This window comes from Giraffa tippelskirchi, chromosome 2, assembly GCF_054371585.1.
Source record: "Giraffa tippelskirchi isolate mGirTip1 chromosome 2, T2T-mGirTip1v1.2.pri, whole genome shotgun sequence".
NCBI classification, from domain to species: Eukaryota; Metazoa; Chordata; class Mammalia; order Artiodactyla; family Giraffidae; genus Giraffa; species Giraffa tippelskirchi.
The window spans coordinates 19957157-19976528 of NC_137276.1; the positions used below are offsets into that span (position 1 = coordinate 19957157).

The 19372-nt window shown below is 36.1% G+C and overlaps 1 protein-coding gene across 17 annotated transcripts in view; it reads right to left on the reverse strand.

Annotated features, from left to right (window-relative positions):
- SHOC2 (SHOC2 leucine rich repeat scaffold protein) overlaps positions 1-19372 on the reverse strand; it is an 85424-nt gene that overhangs the window by 19071 nt on the left and 46981 nt on the right. For 14 of the 17 annotated variants that reach the window (XR_014068565.1, XR_014068564.1, XM_081540314.1 and 11 more), the window contains one exon: positions 8733-8870. The exons of the other annotated variants lie outside the window; for them this stretch is intronic. Coding sequence is in view for 12 of the 14 variants with exons in the window: in XM_081540314.1 (XP_081396440.1) it covers positions 8733-8870 (138 nt within the window). In the remaining 2 variants the exon portion in view is untranslated. The remainder of the gene's footprint in view (positions 1-8732; positions 8871-19372) is intronic. 17 annotated transcript variants of the gene reach the window in all.

Sequence of the window (19372 nt, forward strand, 5' to 3'; positions counted from 1 at the left end):
CCTAGAAATCAAGCCATAGCTTGCCTTAATATTGAGCCACTGTAACTAAGAAATAAAATCAATGTTGCCAAGCTTCTGCATATAAATGCAGGCTGATCACTGTCAATCACTGGCATTTAGCTTTCTAAGTGCCTAACTTCGACAGTAAGTTGCTCTGTGTTCTGAATCTGACAGCTTGCTTTCTTATGCTGTCAGATTTTTAAAATATGGAAACATTAAATGGCTACAAATTAAAATTAATGCTTTCAATTTCAGCAAAGGAAATCAGTATTTTTAGGTTAATTTAGTCTAACTTTTGAGTAAGACTCTAACTCAAACAGTCTTTATCTTATTTTAACAAAGTAGCAAAAAATCAGTAGAAAAGGCACACAAGTTCTAACAATGAAATAATGTTAAAGGTACAATTTTTTTCCAGAAACATTAAACTGAGAATTTGAAAATAAACTTAAAAGTTACATAAAATGTAAGGCTAGAATCTCTAAAACCCTTAGAGGAAAACATAGACAAGACACTCTGATATAAATACCTGCAATATCCTCTTTGATCACCTCTTAGAGAAATGGAAATAAAAACAAAAACAAGAAGGACCTAGTTAAACTTAAAAGCTTTTGCATAACAAAGGATAGTTGAAAAGACAAGATGAAAAGACAACTCTCAGAATAGGAGAAAATAAAAATAAATGAAACAACTAACAAAGGATTAATCTCCAAAATATACAAGCAGTTCATGCAGCCCTATGCCAGAAAAGCAAACAACCCAATCAAAAAGTAGGCAGAAGACCTAAGCACACATTTCTCCAACGAAGATATACAGATGGCCAACCAACACATGAAAAGATACTCTACACTGCCCATTATTAGAGAAATTCAAATCAAAACTACAATGAGGTAGTTTCTGACCTTACACTGGTCAGAATGGTCATCAAAAAAATCTACAAACAATAAACGCTGGAGAAGGTGTGGAGAAAAGGGAACCCTCTTGCACTGTTGGTGAGAATGTAAATTGATATAGTCACTATGGAGAACAGTATGGATATTTCTTAAAATACTAGGAATAAAACTACCATATGACCCAGCAATCCCAACTGGGCATATACACTGAGAAAAATCATAACTGAAAAAGACACATATACCTCAATGTTCACTGCAGCACTATTTATAATAACTAGGACATGGAAGCAACCTAGATATCACTGACAAATGAATGTATCAATGACAAATGAAATGGAATATTACTTAGCCATAAAAATAAAAAGAAATGCATTTGAGTCAGTTCTAGTAAGGTGGACAATCTTAGAGCCTATTATGCAGAGTAAAGTAAGTAAGAAAGAGAAAAACAAATTATTGTATATTAACACATACATATATGGAATCTAGAAAAATAGTACCAATAAACATATCTTTAGGGCAGGAATAGAGACACAGACACAGAGAACAGGCTTTGGACACAACGGGGTAAGGAGAAAGTGGGCCAAACTGAGAGAGTAGCACTGAAACATATACATTATCATATGTAAAATACATAACTAATGGGAAGTTGTATAACACAGGGAGCTCACCATAGTACTCTGTGACAACCTAGACGGGTGGAATGGGGTGGAAGTTCAAGAGGGAGGGGACATATGCATATTTATGGCTAACTCATGTTGTTATGTGGTAGAAGCCAACACAATAGTGTAAAGCAATTATCCTCCAATTAAAAATAAACTTATTAAAAAACATTCTTAAAAGTAAAAAACTCAAAAGAATGCCACCATTAAAAAGAAAACTAGTAAAGTTGTTACATGTAAGTAGAACTGTAATTACCTAAAATCAATTACTAAAACTCTATTTGTTGATATAATAATTACTGTAACACTTCTTCAGAGCCCAGTATAACAAAAGGCCTCTGTGAATTATTCTGTGCTCTAGCCTTGAAGGCAAGGTCTTCTTGTATATTTCTCTCACTTTGAAAAGAAATTGAAAATAAAAAATTTTTCCTATTTCAGACCCTCCTCTCCCTGATTTCATAAAACCACTAGAGACCTCAGAAGACTTTAAGACTCTAAATATGTTTTTGAGCACTCTTTCACTTAACCTCAATCAGCTGTGCCCCTCTCCCCAATTCCTTCTGCCTCTTCTCCACAGCCTGAGTTGTCAGTGATCTTGGCACTGCTCAGCCTGGAAGTAAATGGCATTGCTGCTGCTGCTGCTGCTAAGTCGCTTCAGTCGTGTCCAACTCTGTGCGACCCCACAGACGGCAGCCCACCAGGCTCCCCCGTCCCTGGGATTCTCCAGGCAAGAATACTGGAGTGGGTTGCCATTTCCTTCTCCAGTGCATGAAAGGGAAAAGTGAAAGTGAAGCCGCTCAGTCATGTCTGACTCTTAGCGATCCCATGGACTGCAGCCTACCAGGCTCCTCCGTCCATGGGATTTTCCAGGCAAGAGTATTGGAGTGGGGTGCCATTGCCTTCTCCAAATGGCATTGCTTATTGCCAAAGAGTGATAACTATTCTAGGAGTATTTATATGTTAAGCAGAAAAGAGAATTAAATATATCTGGGTCTACTTGCGAGGAAAAAACAAAGGGCAAATAATTAAAGTGATTTTGGGAAAAGTGACTGTAAGGTGATAAAAGATTTGATTTTCAATTGTGAATTCAGCTCAAGTTTCTTTGGTCCAGGGAAAAGAGAACAGGGCAACTCCTGTGGGACTAGCATCAACTCTCCAAGACAGGAGTTGGGTTTTTTGTTTGTTTTTCATTTTAAGTTATACTTTTCAAGTAGTAAACCATGAAAAAAAAAAAAAAGGAAAGTATCAGAATTATACTCCAGCTAAATTTGCCACTGATGGTTTGGGGTGAACTGCTGTTCTCCAACAGATGAGAGAGAGAATCTCAAAGGTCAATTATGACTGTTGAGATTTGTAACAGATCAAGACCTACATGTTCAGGTTTCTCATCAAATCTCAACCTTCTACAATACAATCAAAATATGGGGGATGAGAGGGATGGAGAAAGGCAAAGAACTATCTTAATAAACATGGTACATGATAAATGACTATAATATTATAAAAAGTTTCAACAAACAATACTTAATTCGCTTTGCTATTACTTGGGATAACAGATGTATTTAGTTTGGTGACAACTATCAAAGCCTATTTATATTTATCACAAAAATTTATAAATGAGATATATAAATTTTTATTACCATTAATGTTTCAGTTCTTATTGATTTCCAATACACATTTGTAATCTGACCATGTAGAGTGTGTTAGAAGTGATGCACTTATGTTATTCTGAGATAACATGTCAATTACTCAAGATTAATAATGAAGTCAAATGTTTTCATATTAACAAGCACACTTGAAATACAGAAGAATTACTTCTGATAGAAAACAGAAATGCAAACTTAAGAAAGCCAGGAAAAAGAATACATGGAGAAGCTATCCTCTGTCAGAGGAAGTGAATGCAAAGGACCCTAGTCTTACTAACTGGATGATTTTATCATCCTCTACAACCTATGCTTTCTCTATTTGCCAACCCTATTTATTTTAGTATTTTATAACTGCACCCCCACCTTTGATTGTTATTGAGCAAGATAGGGAAACCAACACAAGCATAAAATATTAAATAACGAAATACTGCTAGAATATTTGAGAGTAAGAACAGGACCCTATAAGGCGTTTCTGGAACAGACCCCTCCCTCAAATCCTCTGCTGAAGTACCCAGATAATAGTATCTGCTGCACATCTCCTGAGTCGTTTCACAAATGCTAAGTTGGAGAAGACTCTTGAGAGTCCCTTGGACAGCAAGGAGATCAAACCAGTCCATCCTAAAGGAAATCAGTCCTTAATATTAATTGGAAAAGACTGATGATGAAGCTAAAACCCCAACACTTTGGCCACCTGATGTGAACAACTGACTCCTTGGAAAAGACCCTGATGCTGGGAAAGATTGAAGGCAGGAGGAGAAGGGGACGACAAAAGATGAGATGGTTGGATGGCATCACTGATTCAATGGACATGAGTTTGGGCAAGCCTTGAGAGTTGATGATGGAAAGGGAAGCCTGGCACGCTGCAGTCCATGGGGTCACAAAGAGTCAGACACGACTGAGAGACTGAACTGAACTGAACTGAAGAACAGGACTGACTGATAACCATGCCCTTTATAGAACTCTATATATCCATTTGATAAGTTGAAACAGTAGACGAAATTATGTGTATATTTAGGGAAAAAAGTTCTAAGCAGAGAAACTGAGAAGTACAAAGACCTTGAGGCTAGAACTTGCCTGATATGCTCAAGGAACTATAAAGTATCTGCATCTATAGTATCTTAGGAAATATACAATAATTAAGTGCCAATGAGAGGGACAAGGCCATAACTTTATAACATTTCAAGCATATTTAATTTCAGTTCCCCTGATTTGCTAGAGTAAACAACCTTTACTTTTCTAAGACTGAGAAGCCTTTAATTGTATAAAAGAAGTCTCTCTTTAAAGTGCTTTTATGTGTCATTCATCAAAAAGTGATGTTAAAATGCATTGTTCTTTCTTTTCTCCTTTACTATCAAAATCAGTTTCTTGTTTAAAATAAGCAAACTTACATATTTCAATGTAAGAATATACAATACAAAGTAAACACATCAATAGGTGATTTACACTGAAGTAAAAATTAAACCTTTATTACTGAACTGGTTCAGAGTATCCCAAGGAAATGGGAACCTGAAAGATTAACACTTAGAAATACAATAGAGTTCTCGAACTTTAGAAATAAAGAAATAACCCTTTGGGTGGCCAGGGACAAAGATTAAGTCATTATAATAAGAAAAAAACAATTAGACCAGCCTCATACTGTTGCATATTCAATTCTAGAAGACAAAAGAGCTACCTTTTAGGTCTCCTGAGATGCTCAAGGAAAAGAAGTTGAACCCAATGATTTTTATATCCATCAAAGAGTTCTTTTTTTGTTTTGTTTTGTTTTCTATTTTTATTTTTTTTTATTTTTTTTTTTATAAATTTATTTATTTTAGTTGGGGGCTAATTACTTTACAATATTGTAATAGTTTTTGCCATACATTGACATGAATCAGCCATGGGTTTACATGTGTTCCCCTTCCTGGACCCCCCACCCACCTCCCTCCCCATCCCATCCCTCTGGGTCATCCCATTGCCCCAGCCCTGAGCCCTTGTCTCATGCATCGAACATGGAATGGTGTTCTGTTTCACATATGATAATATACATCTTTAAATATAAAGGTTACAAACATACAAAAACTAGAAAACTACTGTTAATAAGTCTTCCCTTATTAACATCTTCCCTTTACCATCTGGTGGCTCAGATGGTAAAGCGTCTGCCTACAATGAGGGAGACCCTGGTTTGATCCCTGTGTTGGGAAGATCCCCTGGAGAAGGAAACGGCAACCCATTCCAGTACTCTTGCCTGGAAAATCCCATGGATGGAGGAGCCTGGTAGGCTACAGTTCATGGGTTGCAAAGAGTCGGACAGAACTGAGCGACTTCACTTTCACTGTTCACAAACGATTTCTGAGAAAACTACTGTAAGACTGACTTTAACCAACCAAGAAATAACTTGAACAACTATGGCAACAGCACTGTTGGTGAACAATTAAGACTAAACTAGAGACTGGCTTAACAAGATATACCATAAATGTTGCAGGTCCTAACAATATAACTAATAAAAATTGGGAGGAAAAAATGACCAAAAAGGGCTAGTAGTAGAATAAATTCACTGACTGCCTCATCCACATTACTCTACTCAACAAAAATAGAATACATATTCAATTGCACATGGAATACTTATCAAGACAGACCATACACTGAGCCATAAAATAAGTCTCAATATATTTAAATGATTCAAGTCACACAAAGTATGTTCTCAACCACAATGAAATTAGAAATCAGTAACAGAAAGACCCCTGGAAAACTGTTAGATGTTGGGAACTAAATAACAAACTTTTCAGTAACATATAGATCACAGAAAACAAAAGGGTAAATTAGAAAGCATTTTGGACAAAACAAAAAATAAAACACAACATGTCAATTTATGGGATGTTGTTAGTGGTATGTAAGGGAAAATTTTATAGCACTAAATGGCTGGGAAGGATTGAGGGCGGAAGGAGAAGCGGACAACAGAGGATGGACACGAATTTGAGTAAACTCCGGGAGTGGTGATGGACAGGGAGGCCTGCTGTGGTGCAGTCCATGGGGTCGCAAAGAGTCGGACATGACTGAGCAACTGAACTGAACTGAACTGACTCTATGAGAAGAGAAGAAAGGTCTTAAATCAATAACCTCAATCTTCCACTATAAGAAACTAGAAAAAGGGCAAATAAAATCAAAGTAAGCAGACAAACAGTAGTAAGAAAGGTCAAAGCAGAAATCAATGAAATTAAAAAAAGGGAAAAATAGAGTAAAATCAATACTTTGAGACAATCAATAAAACTGACAAAATTAATACACCTTTAGCCAGACTGATTAGGAAAAGAGAGAAGATATAAATTGCCAGTATCAGAAAAGAGAGAAATGGCATTACCACAGATTCTATAGATATTGAAATAATAAGCAAATGTTATGAACAATTTTATCCCCATTAAATGTGACAACTTAAATGAAATGAACACATTCTACGAAAGACACAAATGATCAAGTTTTCTCAAGAAACTGATAATCTAAATAGCCCTACGTCTATCAAAAAAAATTGAAATTGTTTTAAAAAAACATTCCAACAAAGAAAAATCCTGACTAGGTGGCTGCATCAATGAACTTTTCAAATATTAAAGGAAGAAATATGCCAATTTTATACAAACTTTTCCAAAAATTGAAGAGTAGGGAAACCTTCCCAACTTACTATATATAGTCAGCATTACTCTGAAACTGAAACTAGACAAAGGTTTTATAACATTATATACGAATATATTGTTTATTATTGTTGTTATTTAGTTGCTAAGTCATGATCAACTCTTTTGCAACCCCATGGACTGTAGTTCTCCAGGCTTCCCTGTCCATTGGACTTCCCATGTAAGAATACTGGAGTGGGTTGCCATTTTCTTCTCCAGGGGATCTTCCCAACCCAAGGATTAAACTTGCGTCTCCTGCATTGGCAGGTAGATTCTTTACTGCAGAGCCACCAGGGAAGCCTATATTGTTTATTAAAAAGTAGTAAACATAATTTTTAAAACTCCTACCAGAATGTATCTTTTTTCATTATTTCATCTTTGTAAGAAATTTCAATCTTATTATCTCGGTTTTTGTCAAGTTCAGGGAAATATTATTAAATTATACTTTATAGCTTCATTGTCTTACCTCTATTCTCTTTCTAGAACTTCTAGTCCTGCCTCCCATGACTTTTTTCACTTATTTTGTGTTTTTCTGTCTTTTTGTTCTAGACTCTAGGGGACAAGAATTGGAAAGATACAGGTTCTAATGGCTACTAGCTATTATAACCTGAAGAAGTCTCAGATTAACTTTTCCATGAATAGCTGTTATGTAACCAGAGACAGTCTACTGTAACATTAAAAAAAATTCCATTACAACTGCTTCTGCTTCAAGTAAATGAAGCAGAAGGTAATTCAAGGTAATTCAAGCAAACCCTTCCATTGCAGAAAACTAAGAACACTTCTAAAACAAAAATCAGAAAACGAGTATGATAATGACTAGCAGTAACCAGGCTGGAAACCAGCTGGGAACCCAGAAACAAGCAAAGCATGGGAGATTTTTGTCCTAAGAGTGCTCTCCTAAATAGAAGATGTAACTGAAAGGCGAAGGCATGTTTTGCCAAGAGTCAAAATCTAGAGCCTGCCAAAGGTGAGGAGTCTAGTAATCATCATCAACTAGGACCCTACAGGGCTGCACCCTAGTATGAGGGGTGAAAACGGCCCTCCAATTACTCTGCAGTTTGCCTGTGAATCACTTGAGAGGACCAGAAAAATCACAACCCTTAGAACATGGATGGGTTAAAGTGGTCACTCAAGGTACCTGAGAGAAGCAAACAAAAATTCTTCTGGAGAAAGACAACATTATCATAGGCCTCATGCAATTTAGTAATAGAACCTTATAAATATTCATTACTAAAATCACATAAACTAAGTACAGAGTAATTTTTTTTAAATAAACCTAATAGTTTCCTTATACCACAGTGATAACTAAAAGCATCCAAAATTTTTAAAATTCCCTCTACTGTTTGTATAAATTTGGGGGCATTCAGAAATACAAACAAGAATTTATAAGTATGGAACACATCAACTTTCTATAGTTTGACTATGTCTTCAAAACACGTTATGCATTTTGAGACATCTTTTCTTTTAATCCCTCTATATTACAGATGAGCAAACTTTAAAATGTACTTACGATGTTTTAAAAACTAAACAGCAATGATTTTATTTTTCAGTGTGGTCTATTTTAGCATAGAAGGGACCACACCCTACACAAGAGCATGCAACATTTCTGAAATAAGCAAAAACAGAAAACGCACCCATTCTGCAATTTAAGCACAGAGTTATAGAACATATACACATTACTCAATATTCTATCTTCTTTACAACTTAACTGAGCTCATTTCCTAAAACTTATTTTCCTTTCCGAGAAATGGAAATAAAAAACGATTTTAAACTACTATCTTTCAGAAGTTTTACCACTTCAACAATGCTGAATTTTAATCTTTTAACTTTATTATTGAAATAGATTTTAATGTCGAAGTACTATAAATGATTAACAGTATCTTCTTTCTCTTTTCATACCAATAGTATCTGGGAGGTCTAACAATTCATTGTGCTGCAAGTCAAGGTTGGTTATCTGTGTGCAGTTTCCAATCTCCTTTGGAAGGTGTTCAAGTTGATTGTGAGCTACATCCAGCGTAATGAGGTTACATAATTCACCTGTAAATTGATCAACATAAAAACGTAAGAATTTCTGAGAGATAAAACATTTTATATCATAATTATACTTTTTCTCACAAAGTAAAAGTTAAACAAAATCTGAAACTCTTATTTGAAAATGACATCTTACAAATACTGAACTATGTTGTACACCTGAAGCTAATATATGGTTTTATGTCAATTATACCTAAAGAAAAACAGAAAATGACATCTGATAATATTAACGTGTTGACTGTAAATCATTATCAACCAATATTATATATTTTTAATTAACCAATTTAACCACATTTACATTTGTACATTCTATACTTCAAAAAGAGCTTACTAATTTTTAAATCAAATTCAACACAATAATATCAAATAGATCTTAACTTGAGGGTCATCTTACCTCAAAATATATATGCTTTCAAATAAGCGTGTGTTCTGATGTTATATAAACATGTAAAGTGAGAGTTATAAATCAAAAACTGCTTCTCAACCTAATATTACTCCAAAAGGATACAGAATAGGGTATTTTTCTCCTCATTCTGTTTGAAAAGACTGTATTGGCAATTTAGATTATTCTTAGTGTTTTTCTGTCTTCAAAAACTTACTTATAAAAGCTAGACTGGCTCTCGCATGATTTTTCCTTTTTGGCGGGGAGAAGTCGGAAATACTGAGCAAGTAAGAGAAGTGAATAAGTGCATAAAACTAAAAAATGGGTGTAGGGCACATTACTGTCACATCCTAAGCAACAAAGAGAAAACAGACTAACTGGATTTCAAAATTGAAAACTTATGTGTATAAAGGACACTATCAAGAGAATGAAAAGGTAACCCACAGAATAGGGGGAAATATTGACAAATCATGTATCTGGGAAGGGATTAACAGCCCAAATGTATAAAGAGCTCCCATAATTCAACAGCAACCAAAAAAACCAATTTAAAAGTGGGTAAAGAACCTGAATATTTTTCCAAAGATACGAAAATGGACAATAAACACATGAAAGATGCTCAGCATCACTAATCATTAAAAAATGCAAATCAATTAGATGAGATACTACTTTATACCCTTGAAGATGGCTGTAAACAAAAGCAAACAACAAAACAAAACAAATGTTGGCAAGGATATGGAAAAATTGGAATCCTTGTGCTTTATCTCCAGGAGTCCCACCGCAGGTTCTCAGAGTGAAGATAAAAGTCCCCTCCTACTCTCACCTAGGCATATCATATTCAAAATCATATACAGGAAATCAAAGATAAAATTCTGAAGGAAGATGTGGGGGGTGGGAAACTTTACCTATATAGGAACAAGGTAAACACATTGGACTTCTCTTCAGTAATGATGCAGGCAAGAAGAGAATGGAATGGAATACTTACAAAGTGTTAAAAGGAAAAAAAAAATCAACAGCCTAAAAGTTTGTATCCAACGAAATTATCCTTCAAAGTAAAGGAGAAATAAAGACTTTCTCAGATAAACAAAATGAGGGAATTTGTCACCAGAAGACCTGTCTTTTAAGAAATATTAAAATAAGTTCTTCAGAAAGAAGGAAAATGATGTAAGTCAGAAACTTAGCTCTACATAGAGAAAGGAACAACAGAGAAGGGATAAGATAAAATAAAATCTTTTATTTTCTTACTCTTAATTGATCTAACAGATAACAGTTTGTTCAAAGTATGAAGAGCAACAATATACTGGGTAACTATAGATTAAGGATAAATGAAATGAATGACAGCAGTGTTGTAAGGGACAGGAGGGAAGAACTGGGAATATTCTGCTATAAGCTACCACACTGAGTGGTACAGTGTTATTTGAAGGTGGACTTAATATTAGCTGTAAATTTATGCCACAAACTCCAGGGCAATCACAAACATACATACATACAAGCAAAAAAAAGTAATACAAGTGTAAATGATATGCTAAGGAGAGAAAAAATGAAATAATACAAAATGCTCAATTAAACCCAGATAATGCAGAAAAATGATGAAAGACAAAAAAAAAATAAAAAATAGAGAACAAGTTATAGAAAACAGTTCCAAATATAGCTGATATCAATCCAACTAAATCAATAAACACTTTAAATATGAAAGTGAATACAAGAAATAAAAGACAAAGACCATCAGTGTGGACTTAAGAAACAAGACCCTGCCCCCCCACACACTAAATAGTACAGTCTTTTAAAAACCTACTTTACAGGTGGATTAAGAACAAAGGGAGGGAGAAATACAATGCTAATGTTAATAAAAAGAAAGCTGAAATATTTACACAGATTTCAGACAAAGCCAACTTCAAAGCAAGGGAAATTATCAGAGATATAGAAAGCATTACATAATGATAACCAGAACAATTCTCTAATGAAAGCCTTAAAGTGTAAGCAGCTGTTTATCTCCTCCCCATATTGTGTAGTACCTAGTACACAGCACCATGTTAACTGAAAGAATAAATGATAACTGGGGAAAATAAAATTTGGATGCTAATACTCTTCATGCCAGAAGTAACAAATGTTTTCTGTATTTGCCATAACTTTTCTAATAATACTCAAAATTGTTTCAATTCCTATGAAGGTAACTCCCACTACTTTAAAGGAAGATGCACAAATTCAAGTATATGAGAGTCCCAGCACGTAAATAAAGCAAGTTGGGAGGAGACTATGGCTAACTATAGCCTATTTGAAACAGATATGATTCAACTCAGCTCAATTACTGCTATATTACAGGACTCCTCAAACTCAATACTGAAATATTTTGGACCAGTTAATTCTTTGCTGTAGAAAGGTGTCCTGTGCATAAGCAGCATCCCTGGTCTTTTTAGCCAAAAGATGCCAAGAGCACCTCCCCACCAAGTCATGACAATCATCTAGACATTAACAAATGTCCTTGGTTATTTAACATTGCCAAAACTGCCCTTGGTTATCACTGCAATGTTGGGATGAGAAAGCTCAAATACTGTCCAATCCTCACACTTTTCAAAAAAAAAACCTGGAAATTTATATTTTCATATAAAATCTAATGTTCAAATACTAACAATGAATTTTTAGGTTAAAATAGAACAAAACACTGTGTTATCAAACATATCTGTGGGCTTTTTTTTTTTTTTTACAGTGCTCAGCATGCCAGTTTGATACCCATGAACACAAAAACAGACGCATTACCAGTATCTTAGGACAGGAACTTACATATGACTATCTAACATTAAACTAAAAAGTAAGTGTTTTTAAAATGCAGAATATAATTACTTTGATTCAAATTAAGTTAAATCCTTTTTGATTTATGTAAATCACCATCCATATGATAACTGAACTATTTTGAGGATATATTCTCTCCAGAAAATCATCCTCTAACAATACAACACTCTGCAACATCAGGAAATCATGTTAACACTGACACATTAAGGAGAGTGTCATCTACTAATACTTCTTTCTCACAATCTAGTAATTATGGTTTTGAAAATGCTTAAAACTCAGGCAATGTGATTTAATTTTTTAACAGCATCAGCACACAAAAATGACCTGATTTTTAAGTTTGATCTGGTAGTCCATGAACTACAATAAACTCATGAGTAAATTACATAAATTGCTGAGTTAAATCTGAAACTTATTTTTAGATTTTCCCCAAAACCCATGTATACATTTTAAAAGACATGAAAAACATTTTCTCTTAGGAACTTTGAATTTTCTTCAGTCCAATGAAAAAGATCTAAAAAACTTCAGGGACGCTTATAATTAATAAAAGATAGCTTCCAGGAAAATCTAAAATATTTTCAAAACTAATCCAAAATGTCCTATTAAATGTAAAAAACATTTTTAGTGTGGAGAGAAAAGAAGCTTAAGATCTCTCTTCTTTAGAGCAACACTTATAACTGCTCAAGCTTTTTTTCTTCATATTTAAATAGTCAGAAACATCTGACAATTCTGAATATATGATAAATTCTGCACTAGTCAATACTGTGTCAGGATAAGAGCTTGTGTTACAATTCAGAAAAGAAAGGATATTAAATATTGAAGGAGTTCATGAAATACTTTCACACTATTTATTATTTCCATACTTTCTCCAGTTATCTAGTACTTTTAAACATTTATTTCATTATATATGATCCAAATATTACTTTTAAAATATAAGTTCATCTCAGATGGTTCAAAAGAACAATAATCAATGTCTTAACAGTGACTTGTCTCTGGCTAGGTTTAAGAGTAGTTTTTCTTTTCTACTTTTATATATTTGTATATTGTGATTTTTCCATGTTTTTGTACATTTTTTAATCTAAAGAGGAAAGAAGGGGCAGATTCAAGACATAAACATGAGCAGTCTCTCCTACACTGTACATGAAGAGCAGTTTTCAACCCATAAAGAGAAGTTTCCTGGCTGTGGAGCAGATGTACCTTTTAGTGAAAATGAATGCACCATGTTATCATATTGATGACACCAGCCATTAATATGAAGCATTTTATGACTCACATTCCATACTTACTAAGCAACTTTTTTAAGTTTGACTTCCTACAGAGAGAACATAGACTTCATTGATCCACCCTACAAATGTTTATTAAGCACCTACTGTGTGCTAGACACTATTCTAGGGATTGAAGATACAATAGGGAAAAAAAGGGACAAGGCAGGAAAAGTCTGCTGCCCTCAGGGAACTTGTATTTTAATAAGGAAAAATAAACAATATATAACCAAGGTGAGGATGTATAAAAGAAAAGAAAGCAAGGTAAAAGAGTGTGATAGTGGGAAGGAGAGATTAGAGATATTGATAGTAAGTAGAGAAGCAAAGTTGGAGAAGGCAATGGCAACCCACTCCAGTACTCTTGCCTGGAAAATCCCATGGACAGAGGAGCCTGGTAGGCTGCAGTCCATGGGGTCGCTAAAAGTCGGACACGACTGAGTGACTTCACTTTCACTTTTCACTTTCATGCATTGAAGGAAATGGCAACCCACTCCAGTGTTCTTGCCTGGAGAATCCCAGGGACAGGGGAGCCTGGTGGGCTGCCGTCAATGGGGTCACACAGAGTCGGACAGACTGAAGTAACTTAGCAGCAACAGCAGCAGAAAAGGAAAGTAACCCAATGGAGTAGCATTTGAATATACACACCTGAATAATGGAAGAGGAAAGAAACAATGTAAATATCTGGGGGAAGCTGAGCTAACAGCAAATACAAAGACTCAGGCAAGAAAGTAGTTCAAAACTCAACAGAAAGCCAGTGTGGCTGGAATAATAAGTAACGAAGAAAGTGATAGATGAAGTAGCCAGGACTCAGATTTATTTAGTCTTCTGGGCTAAGGTAGCGACTTTAACTTTGACTAAGGAAATAGTGGTGAGGTATTAAGAGTAGGGTTTTGTTTGTTTGTTGAAGCAGTTTCAGGTTTACAGAAAAACTGAAAATTAAGTACAGAGTTCTTATATACCACCCTCCCCATAGTTTCCATTATTATTAACATCCAACATTGTGCATTACAGTTGATGAACCAACATTTATAGATTATTATTACTGACTAAAAGTCCATATTTTACACTGACATCCATCCACTCTTTCTGTTGTCCAGTTCTGTAGATTTTGGTAAATGCGTAATAGCATGTACCCATGATTACAGTATCGTACATAAGTTTTATTGATCTAAAAATCTTCAGTGCTTCACTACTCATTGATCTGAGTCTCCTGTAGTAGGGCCCCTGGCAACTACTGATCTTTTACTTTTGCCTTTGCCAGAATGTCGTATAGTTAGAATCACACAATACACAGCTTTTCCAGATTAATTTCTTTCATTTAGAAATATGCATTTCTTTTTTTTTTACCACTGATCAATATTCCATTGTATGGGTATGCTACTTTATTATTCACTCATTTATTGAAGGACATATTGGTTACTTCCAATTTTTAGCAATTATGAATAGAACAGCTAAAAACATTTTGTGTACAGTCTTTTGTATGGACATAAGTTTAACTCATTTGGGTAAAGAGAAGCATGATTGATAGACTGTCTGGTAAGACTGTGTTCAGCTTTGCAAGAAACTGCCACTGTCTTCCAAAGTAGCTGTACCAATTTGCATTCCAACAGTAATAAATGAAGTTTGCACAAGTATTTGGTATTGTCCAGCCAAAAACAACAGAATAAATAAAACTGTGGTATATTCACACTATGGAATATTACACAGTAGTGAAAATTAATAACATCTAACTACATATACCAATATGATAGCTCAGTGAAGAACTGTAAACCTGTTTCAGTTGTTGTTGTTCAGTCGCTCAGTTGTGTCTGACTCTTCATGACCCCATGGACTAGGGCACGCAGGCTTCCCTGTCCTTCACTATCTCCCCGAGTTTGTTCAAACTGTTCTTTGAGTTCATGATGCCACTCAACCATCTCATCCCCTCTCACCCCTTCTGCTCCTGCCCTCGATCTTTCCTAGAATCAGGGCTTTTACCAATGAGTTGGCTCTTCACAACAGATGGCGAAAAGTTTGGAGCTTCACTTTAGCATCAATCCTTCCAATGAATATTCAAGGTTGATTTCCTTTAGGATTGACAGGTTTGATCTTCTTGCTGTCCAAGGGACTCTCAAAAAATCTTCTCCAGCATCACAATTATAAAGCATCAATTCTTCGGTACTCAGCCTTCTTTATGGTCCAACTCTCACATCCATGTATGAATACTGGCAAAACCATACCTTTGACTCAGTTCAGTTGTGTCCGACTCTTTGAGACCCCATGGACTGAAGCACACCAGGATTCCCTGTCCATCACCAACTCCCAGAGCTTGCTCAAACTTATGTCCATTGAGTTGGTGATGCCATCCAACCATCTCATCCTCTGTTGTCCCCTTCTCCTACTGCCCTCAGTCTTTCCGAGGATCAGGGTCTTTTCCAATGAGTCAGCTCTTCCCATCAGGTGGCCAAAGTATTGGAGTTTCAGCTTCAGCATCAGTCCTTCCAATGAATATTCAGGACTGATTTCCTTTAGGATTGACTAGTTTGATCTCCTTGCAGCCCAAGAGACTCAAGAGCCTTCTCCAACAACACAGTTCAAAACCATCAATTCTTCGGCACTCAGCTTTCTATATGGCCCAACTCTCACATCCATACATGACCACAGGAAAAACCATAGCTTTGAAAATACAGACCTTTGTAGGGAAAGTAATGTCTATGCTTTTTAATAAGCTGTCTAGGTTGGTCATAGCTTTTCTTCCAAGAAGCAAGCGTCTTTTAATTTCATGGCAGCAGTCACCATCTGCAATGATTCTGGAGCTCCAAAATATAAAGTCTGTCGTTGTTTCCATTGTTTTCCCATCTATTTGCCATGAAATGATGGGAGTGGATACCATGATCTTAATTTTTTGAATGCTGAGTTTTAAGGCAGCTTCTATACTCTCCTCTTCACTTTCATCAAGAGGCTCTTTAGTTCCTCTTCACTTTCTGCCATAAGGGTGGTATCTTCTGCATATCTGAGGTTATTGATATTTCTCCCAGCATTCTTGATTCCAGCTTGCGCTTCATCCAGCCCAGTGTTTCTCATGATGTACTCTGCATATAAGTTAAATAAGCAGGGTGACAATATACAGCCTTGATGTACTCCTTTCCCAATTTGGAACCAGTCCATTTTTCCATCTCCAGTTCTAACTGTTGCTTCTTGATCTGCATACAGTTTACTCAGAAGGCAGGTAAGGTGGTCTGGTATTCCCATCTCTTGAAGAATTTTCCACAGTTTGTTGTGATCCACACAGTCAAAGGCTTTAGTATAGTCAATGAAGCAGTTTTTCTGGAATTCTTTTGCTTTTTCTATGATCTAGGAGATGTTGGTAATTTGATCTTCAGTTCCCCTGCCTTTTCTAAACCCAGCTTGAACATCTGGAAGTTCTTGGTTCACGCACTGCTGAAGCCTAGCATGGAGAATTTTGAGCATTATAGTGTGTGACATGAGTGCAACTGTGTGGTGGTTTGAGCATTCTTTGGCACTGCCTTTCTTTGGCATTGGAATGAAAACTGACCTTTTCCAGTCCTGTGGCCACTGCTGAGTTTTCCAAATTTGCTGGCATACTGAGTGCAGCATTTTAACAGCATCATCTTTTACGACTTGAAATAGCTCAACTGGAATTTCATCACCTCCACTAGCTTTGTTCGTAGTGATGCTTCCTAAGGCTCACTTGACTTCACATTCCAGGATCTCTGGCTTTAGGTGAGTGATCACACCATTGTGGTTACTGGGGTCATGAAGATCTTTTTAGTATAGCTCTTCTGTGTATTCTTGCCACCTCTTCTTAATATCTTCTGCTTCTGTTAGGTCCATACTGTTTCTATCCTTTATTGTGCCCATCTTTGAATAAAATGTTCCCTTGGTATCTCTGGTTTTCTTGATGAGATCTCTAGACTTTCCCATTCTATTGTTTTCCTCTATTTCTTTGCACGGCTCACTTACGAAGGCTTTCTTATCTCTCCTTGCTATTCTTTGGAACTCTCCATTCAGACAGGTATATCTTTCCTCTTCACTTGCCTTTTGATTTTCTTCCTTTCTCAGCTATTTGTAAGGTCAACTCAGACAGCCATTTTGCCTTTTTGCATTTCTTCTTCTTGGGGATGGTTTTGATCACTGCCTCCTGTAGAGTGTCACAAACCTCCATCCATAGTTCTTCAGGCACTCTGTCAAATCTAACCTCTTGAATCTATTTGTCACTTCTACTGTATAATCATAAGGGATTTGATTTACATCATACCTGAATGGCCTGGTGGTTTTCCCTACTTTCTTCAATTTAAGCCTGTTTTTTGCAAGAAGGAGCTCATGATCTGAGCCACCGTCAGCTCCTGGTCTTTTTTTGTGCTGATTGTATGGAGCTTCTCCATCTTCAGCAGCAAAGAATATAATCCATCTGATTTTGGTATTGACCATCTGGTGATGTCCATGTGTAGTCATCTCTTGGTTGTTGGTAAAGGGTGTTTCCTACAACCAGTGTATTCTCTTGGAAAAACTCTGTTAGCCTTTGCCCTGCTTCGTTTTGTACTCCAAAGCCAAACTTGTCTGTTACTCCAGGTATCTCTTGACTTCTTCACTTCCTACTTTTGCATTCTAGTCCCCAATGATGAAAAGGACATCTTTTTTTTTTTTTTTTAGTTCTAGGTCTTGTCGTCTTCATAGAACCATTCGAATTCATCTTCTTTGGCATAGTGGTTGGGGCACAGACTTGGATTACTATGATATTGAATGGGTTGCCTTGGAAACAAACAGGGATCATTCTGTCATCTTTGAGACTGTACCCAAGTACTGCATTTTGGACTCTTGTTGACTATGAGGGTTACTCCACTTCTTCTAAGGGATTCTTATCCACAGTAGTAGATACAATGATCTGAATTAAATTCACCCATTCCAGTCCATTTTAGTTCACTGATTCCTAAAATGTCAATGTTCACTCCTGCCATCTCCTGTTTGACCACTTCCAATTTACCGTAATTCATGGACCTAACATTCCAGGTTCCTATGCAATATTGTTATTTACAGCATTGGACTTTACTTCCATCACCAGCCACATCCACAACTGGGTTTTGTTTTCACTTTGGCTCAGCCTCTTCATTCTTTTTGGAGCTATTTCTCCACTCTTCTCCAGTAGCAGTATCCCAGATGCAAAAAGTGGTGGGACACATGGTCCCTCATTTCCAGAATTTAGACAGTTAAAATATTCATCAAACAGACAGGCAATTTTTGGAAGAAAAACGTTTTCCCTCTCTTCTGGAGACTGCAAGTACTGACAATTAAAATGCTTAAATAAGAAATTCCTGAGCATTATTGAGAAAATTAAATTTGTGGGGTTTAACCAGTAACAAAGAAACATCATTATACAAACATGTGAATACACTATGAGCCTAAAACACAACAGAAAATAAACTATTACTACAAGAGCATTAAGTCAGTCAGTCAGACAAGATTCTTGTGTGCACATTCTCTTTACCAGACATAATACTAGACACTAAAGGCACAAAGACACTACAGTACACTAAATGCTTGTGCTCACGAAATTAAAAATTAGTAGGAGACCAGGAGGAGAAGGCGATGACACACGATGAGATGGTTGGATGGCATCACTGACTCGATGGACATGGGTTTGGGTAAACTCCGGGAGTTGGTGTTGGACAGGGAGGCCTGGCGTGCTGTGATTCATGGGGTTGCAAAGAGTCGGACACGACTGAGCGACTGAACTGAACTGAACAGAGGGTCCTGTTTATGAAATTTCAACATTCAAGAGTCCTTCTTTTGGATCTTCAAGACCAAGGGAAGACACAAGGCAAGATGAGAGAGGAGACCTGGAACCTTCAATACCAAACTAAGAAATCTGGATCTTTTTGATCAGGTAATAAAACAAAATTTAAAGCTTCTGAATAATGCATGATAATCAGAATGCTCTTCTAAAAAGACTATTTACTCATAGACTTGAAAGGATGGATAGATTAGGAAGCATAGTCCATTAGGAAACTACTATAACTAGCTCACATGATATAATATGAGGGCCTGCACAAAATCAATAGTAGAATGAACAGGATGGCTAT